Below are 6761 nucleotides of genomic sequence, written 5' to 3' on the forward strand. Positions count from 1 at the left end.
GTCTTGTGGGGCATACTTTTTATTGCTTTTTGGATGGGTAATCGGGGTATAATCAAATCTTAATTGCCCTGGAGGACCAAGAGAAGACCACTTTTACTTGTCCATATGGAACCTTCTCTTTCTCTCGGATGCCGTTCGGATTGTGTAATGCTCCGACGACATTCCAAAGATGCATGATGGCTATTTTCACCGACATGGTGGAAGATATATTGGAGGTCTTCATGTATGATTTCAGTGTGGTTGGTGATTCCTTTGAAGAATGTTTGATAAATTTGGATAGAGTATTGGCCCGATATGAAGACACAAACCTCGTACTCAATTGGGAAAAATGTCATTTCATGGTTGAAGAGGGTATAGTGTTGGGTAACAAAATTTCAAAGCAAGGGATTAAAGTTGACAAATCCAAGATAGAGGTGATTTCAAGGCTTCCTCCCCCTACTTCTGTCAAAGGGGTGAGGAGTTTTCTTGGGCACATGAGTTTTTACCGGAGGTTTATAAAAGATTTTTCAAAAGTGGTAAACCCCTTGTGCAAGTTGCTAGAAAAGGATGTAAAATTTGTGTTCAATGAGGAATGTATGCAAGCATTCGAGCTTCTCAAGCTTAAGTTGACCATTATCCAGATCATTACCGCACTAAATTTGAGCTTACCTTTCGAGCTCATGTGTGACGCAAGTGACATTGCGGTGGGGATGTTTTGGGTCAAAGGTTAACAAGATGTTTCATCTGGTGTACTATGCAGGTAGGACCATGAATGAGGCTCAAAGGAACTACACGGTTACCGAAAAAGAGTTGTTGGCTATAGTATTTGCAATGGAAAAGTTTCGGTTGTATCTTATGGGGGCCAAGGTCATAGTGCACACCGATCATGCCGCTCTTAGGTACTTGATGACAAAGAAAGACTCTAAGGCAAGATTGATGCATTGGGTGTTACTACTTCAAGAGTTTGATCTAGAAATTATGGACCGGAAAGGTAGTGAGAACCAAGTGGCGGACCACGTGTCCCGTTTGGAGGAGGATGGGAGGCCTTGTGATGGCCTTGAGATTAATGATTCATTTCCCGACGAACAACTCCTTGCGGTATCAATGAATGGACATGGTTTGCCGATGTTGCCAATTACCTTGTGACTGAAATAATCCCGTATGAGCCCTCTTCTAACCAAAGGAAGAAGCTCAAACGGGATAGTTTGGACTTTTATTGGGATGAGCCATATTTGTTCAAGATTTGCATGGATGGTGTGATTAGTCGATGTATCCCGGAGGAAGAACAATTGAGTATCTTAGAGGCTTGTCATTCCTTACCCTATGGCGGCCATCACGGTGGGGTGAGGACCGCCTTGAAAGTTCTTAGTTGCGGGTTCTATTGGCCAACCATGTTCAAAGATGCGGGTGATTTTGTGAAGAGGTATGATGAATGCCAAAGAGCGGGTGGAATTTCAAAAAGGGATGAGATGCCTCTCAATACCATTCTTGAAGTGGATATCTTTGATGTTTGGGGCATCGATTTCATGGGTCCATTTGTTAGCTCTTTTGGGAATACTTACATTCTTGTGGAGGTCGATTATGTCTCAAAGTGGGTTGAAGTCGTGGCTCTGCCCAACAATGAAGCCCAGAGTATTGTTTCATTTCCTAAAAAGAGCATCTTCACAAGGTTTGGCACTCCTCACGCGATTATTAGTGATGGGGGTCTCACTTTTGCAACAAAGCTTTCGACACGTTGCTTTCCAAGTACAGTGTCAATCACAAGGTTTCTACCCCCTATCATCCCCAAGCAAGTGGTCAAGTGGAAGTTTTCAACAGGGAAATAAAAAGTACATTGTCAAAGACGGTCAATGCTAATAAGATTGATTGGTTGAAGAAGTTGGATGACGCTCTATGGGCTTATCGGACGGCTTACAAGACTCTGATTGGTATGTCTCCATATCGGTTGGTGTTTGGGAAAGCTTGCCATCTTCCGATTGAGTTAGAGCACAAGGCCATGTGGGCTTTGAGGAAGTTGAATTTGGAATGAGATGTTGTAGCTAATCTTCGTGTTGAACAACTCAATGAACTTGATGAATTTAGATTTCATGCCTACTCCAGTTCGTCCTTGTATAAGGACAAGATGAAGTACCTTCATGATAAATATGCTCGTGTAAAGGAGTTCAAAGTTGGTGATTTAGTTCTCTTATTCAATTCTCGGTTACGTTTGTTTCCAGGAAAGCTCAAATCCAAATAGAGTGGACAGTTTGAAGTTGTGTTTGTGACCCCTTTTGGTGCTCTTGATTTGAAAAACAAAAATGGTGAAGTCTTTAGAGTTAATGGGCACCGGGTCAAGCATTATCTTGGAATGTTTGATGACAGCCACGTGGTGACGCTTCTTCATCCCAAATGATGTGGTGGTAACATGCGTCGTGCCGCGACATTAAATCAGGCGCTTCTTGGGAGGCAACCCATATGTTTTTCTTCTTGTTGTTTTCTTTAATTTTATTTGTAGTATAGGATTGATTTTTGGGCTAACTGGTTGTAAGATGTTGCAGGGATTGTGTTGATGCAGTGCAAGACATAATGAAAAATTGTTCAGTCTCTGAAGTTACCAGTGCGGCCGCACTGGTGAAGGCCAAAGTGATACCTCTCTGAAGTTCGCCACTGCGAACACACTACACTGCGACCGCGATCTGCTTTATGCGGACCACAACGGGATAATTGGCCATGTTTGATCATAACAGCTTAGTGCGGACCATGGTCCATTTTGTGCGGTCCGCATTGGTAGGTGAGAATGGGCCTGAGGGGTTTTTCTATAAATAGACCTTGAGGGCCTCCTTTTACCCTTTTCGCAAAATTGAACCTCAGAGACTCTAAATACTGTTCCTCTTCTTCTTTGATCGTAATTGCTTGATTGGCACTGTTTAACTTTACTTCATCTCATAATCTGGTAACATTACACTCATTTCTTCTTTGTTTAATTTTGTAATTTTGTTTAATTTCCATTTTCTTAACTTTTGTTCTTCTTCCTCCCGTAATTAGATCGATTTCTAGGTTAGATTAGTTTAAATGTTGATTCCTGTGGATTTAGTAGTTTAATGGACTGGGTAATCGATTAGGGCCTCTAATTAGGTGGAAATTTGACCTTAAAAGCAAAATCTGAAGCCCTAACTTAGTGCCACTTCTGGGCACCATGTGCGGACTGCGGTCATTTTTGTGCGGTCCGCGATGCCCTAGTGCGGTCCGCAGTACCACTTTGTGCGAATCGCACTGTTGAACTTCTGAAAGATAACCCTTGGGCAGTGCAGCCGCACTACATTTTGTACGGTCCGCACTAGCCCAGTGCGGCCGCAGTACCATTTTATGTGGGCCGCACTATCAAGATTCAGAGGGTGGGTATTCTGAACCCCACCCCTGTGCGAAGCGCACTACCATTTTGTGCGGACCGCACTGGTCCCTGTGCGGACCGCACTCCATTTTGTGCAGTCCATACTGGGCAGCTTCTAAAGACTGTCTGCAACACTTTGATTCTGTTCTGCAATTTATTTTGCTACAATAACTTGAACTACCTTGATTGATACTAACAAATACATTGAATGATGTTTGAAGACAATGGTAAAACAAAGAGGCAAGGGATCAAAACAACCCGTCAGAGGTGAATCCTCCCGGGGTGGAAAACAGAAATGGTCAAACTCACTCCTCAAGCTAGGCAAAACATCAAGAATATGAGGACGGCCATAAAAGCGACGGACAGAGCCATTGACATGTCAGGGAGTGAGTACGAGCCCTCTCGGGAGATCTTTTCGGACTCAGTCCTAGAATACATCTCGTATCCGGAGAGGGCCAGATATAGAGATACTCCTCCCTCTTCCCCCGATGCCCAAGCATCAGTGAACATTTCTTCTAGGTCGTCTGATGGCTCAGGTGAAGGTAGTGGGGAATACTCTACCTCTCCCACAGCTTTATTATCTGGGGAGGGTGCAGGAGGAGGTGAGAAGTATATACAGGGAGATGAGGGAGTAGCTAAAGATGGTGAGCCTCAAGTGGGAGGCATTGCTAGAACTAGGAAACCCGAAGCTTGGGAAGATAGATTTGTAAGTGAGGTAGCATACCATAAGTTTCGGGAGTGGTGGCTGGTGAGAAATTGATTTCGGAGAGGAGCTTCATAGATAGAGACCTATTACCCCACAACCCCGATGTGCAAAGATAGTTCAGGACTAGAGTGGGCTGGGAGCACTTCCTAGATGCTTATGTGGACGCCAACGAACACTTGGTCAAGGAGATTTATTGCAATGTATCCCACATCAAAAAGGGCTCCAAAGTGACCAAGGTTCGGAACCTCAAGGTGTTATTTGATGGGAAGTCAATTAATGAATATCTGGGCTTCAATGAGGAGGATGAGACTCTGTATATGGCGAAGATGTAGATGGGTGAGGAGGTCCGTCCATGGCTAGCACAATACCTGGCAATCTCAGGTACCATCCCCGATTGGTTGATTGTTGGGGTCAAAATATTGAGAAGGACCTTGAACTTTGAAGTGAGAGGATGGGAGACTTTTGTTTGCAGCCGGTTGGACCCTACCACTCATAAAAACACCCTTCCTCTCCACGGGCTGTGTTGGTTGATTCGATTATGGCGGGGTACCTCATAGATGTAGGGAATGTGATGTCCCGGATTATCACTATTGTGGGCACGGAGCATGACGAGAACTATCCTTTCCCCAGTTTCCTCACAATGTACTTCCGGGACCTGAATGTGGACAAAAGGCCCTATGACATCAAGGTCAAGGCGACAACCCCATTTTCCTGGTATAGCATAACGGGGGATGACAAACCTAAGAGCAAGAACTACAAAGTACCAGCTACTGCTCCAACTGGCCAATCTGAGGAGCCGGTTGAGGTAGTGGCTTCTGCTGGGCATACCTCCACATCTCCAGATATCCCTCCCGGTCTATCCACATTAGCAGGCCCGGAGATCCCATCTACCCGGGCCCATCCTATTACTGCCCAGAGTTTGAGCCAGGCACTTTTGAGTATCAACAACTGGATGCAGACTGCCTCATCCAAGTTGTCCATTTTGACTACCACTGTAGAGGCTCAGTCGATTCCCCCAGCTCCACAGGTGCCACAACCGATAGAGGATGCGCTCAAGGAGATATTTAACAACTAGAAGAAGATCCTCGATACTCAGGATGCGCTCTCAAAGGCAGTCGATTCACATAGCAAGGCTCTCAAGGAGCTTGCTAAGGCGCATAAGAAGCTGCGGAAGACACGGGCCTCCAAGGAGTCCGTGAAGGTGCTACGGGCAGATGTTGATAGACTGAAAGCAGACCAACTGCCTTTAGACTTGTTTCTTGATGACCCAGTGCCAGTAGCTCACCCACAGCTGGAGTAGACACAGATGCCTCCGAAGCGGAGGAGGAGGATTCCTAGAGCTGATGATGCTATCATCTAGTTGGCGGGACCCACCGGAGACTTTCTCCAGTCAACCACAGGATGTACCAGTTCCAGAGCCTATCGAGGTCCAGGACCCGATCCCAGTAGCAGCAGAGCAGACCACCGGGAACTAGTCTGAGGTTCCCGAGCACACAGAGGACCTAGGGACCACCCATGATCCTATGCAGACAGACACGGCTTAGGGGACAATGCCAGCTTTCATTTGAGGGGGTGAGCCCTACATTTTTTTGGATGACTGTATATATTGATATTTTTTATGCTTTCTTGATTTTTCACATTTGATCTGTATATAATTTGATATTTAGTTAACTTTTATTGAACTTTTTATCTTTCTTTGGGTCTATATATAAAGTTACATCACATTGTATATATTCATCCCCCGTTGTATATTTAAATCCCCTATTGTATATATTCATTCTATTTTTTCGCAATTTTTTTTCTGTTTTAGCTTCTTATTTATGTTTGCAGCTTTTTGTTATTTTGGATGTTTCAATAAGCCTTTGGTTTTCTTAATGCCACAGTTCTTTTCGAAGGTGGAGTGTTGTGTGAACCGGGTGACTCTTCCCAATGATGGATGACGTACAACCTTCTTAAGGGTTTGAGTCCGTTTTTCTTTTTGTTTTAGTAGTTTGTAGTTAAGGGTACCTCAAGCAAAGCTTCACTTGTGCCTAGCACATTTTCATTTAATCCAATGGTCAAAGACAAACTGTTGTGTTTAGGATGGTGAAAGTCGTGACCTTGAGACTCTTGTGTTGACCGATAATCATCAAGTGATTTTTCGGGACCATTGTGTGCTTAAATCGTATCTAAGGTCGTTGTGGGACCCCGACTCTATGTCTTTAGCAATCCCTTAGCTTGTGTGGTGAGTAATTGAATTTCAAGTCCAAGTCCCGAGCCATTGGTCTAGAACTTGCCCTAAATGTTTATTGAGGCGAAATCATAAGTGAATTTTGACTTGAGGCATGATTATAGGCTCTCCTTGATCCAAATGATAGTTTGAACAAATCCATAGCCTACCAATGATATGATCCCTAGTTAACCCTTTTGAGCCTTAGACTTTCATCTTTCAAGAACCATGATACAAGCCTATACTCGTTCTAAAAGATACCCTCTCTTGGCAACCGATCTTTTCTTTAGCACATGGCAAAAATATAAGTTTGGGGGGAGAGACGAGAATGGCAACAAAGTGGTAAAAAGGCAAAAAAAACGAAGAAAAGAAAAGGCAATGAAAAAGAAAGAAAAGCAAAAGACAAAAAGAATGATCAATGTGAAAAAGAATAAAGAGGGATTCAAGAAAAGCAAAGAATAAAAGGTGTGGAAAAGTTGAAAAAGGAGAAAAGGTTT

General features: G+C 43.9%; 1 protein-coding gene across 1 annotated transcript; it reads left to right on the plus strand.

Moving 5' to 3' along the window:
- Positions 1 to 1505: 1505 nt before the first annotated feature.
- Positions 1506 to 2215, plus strand: LOC138878603 (uncharacterized). The gene is made up of 3 exons (XM_070158295.1): positions 1506 to 1648; positions 1732 to 1907; positions 2019 to 2215. The coding sequence occupies exons 1-3, from the start codon at positions 1506 to 1508 to the stop codon at positions 2213 to 2215; spliced, it is 516 nt and encodes a 171-aa protein (XP_070014396.1).
- The last annotated feature ends 4546 nt before the right edge of the window (positions 2216 to 6761 follow it).

This window comes from Nicotiana sylvestris, chromosome 9 (assembly GCF_000393655.2).
Source record: "Nicotiana sylvestris chromosome 9, ASM39365v2, whole genome shotgun sequence".
Classification (NCBI taxonomy): Eukaryota; Viridiplantae; Streptophyta; class Magnoliopsida; order Solanales; family Solanaceae; genus Nicotiana; species Nicotiana sylvestris.

Bases quoted from the DNA above. Each gene is read 5' to 3' on its own strand.
- LOC138878603 (XM_070158295.1), top strand. From the start codon at position 1,506: ATGGGTCCATTTGTTAGCTCTTTTGGGAATACTTACATTCTTGTGGAG. The intron at 1,649-1,731 runs GTTTGGCACTCC...TTCCAAGTACAG, and splicing joins AAAAAGAGCATCTTCACAAG to TGTCAATCACAAGGTTTCTA. The intron at 1,908-2,018 runs GTATGTCTCCAT...GAGATGTTGTAG, and splicing joins GGCTTACAAGACTCTGATTG to CTAATCTTCGTGTTGAACAA.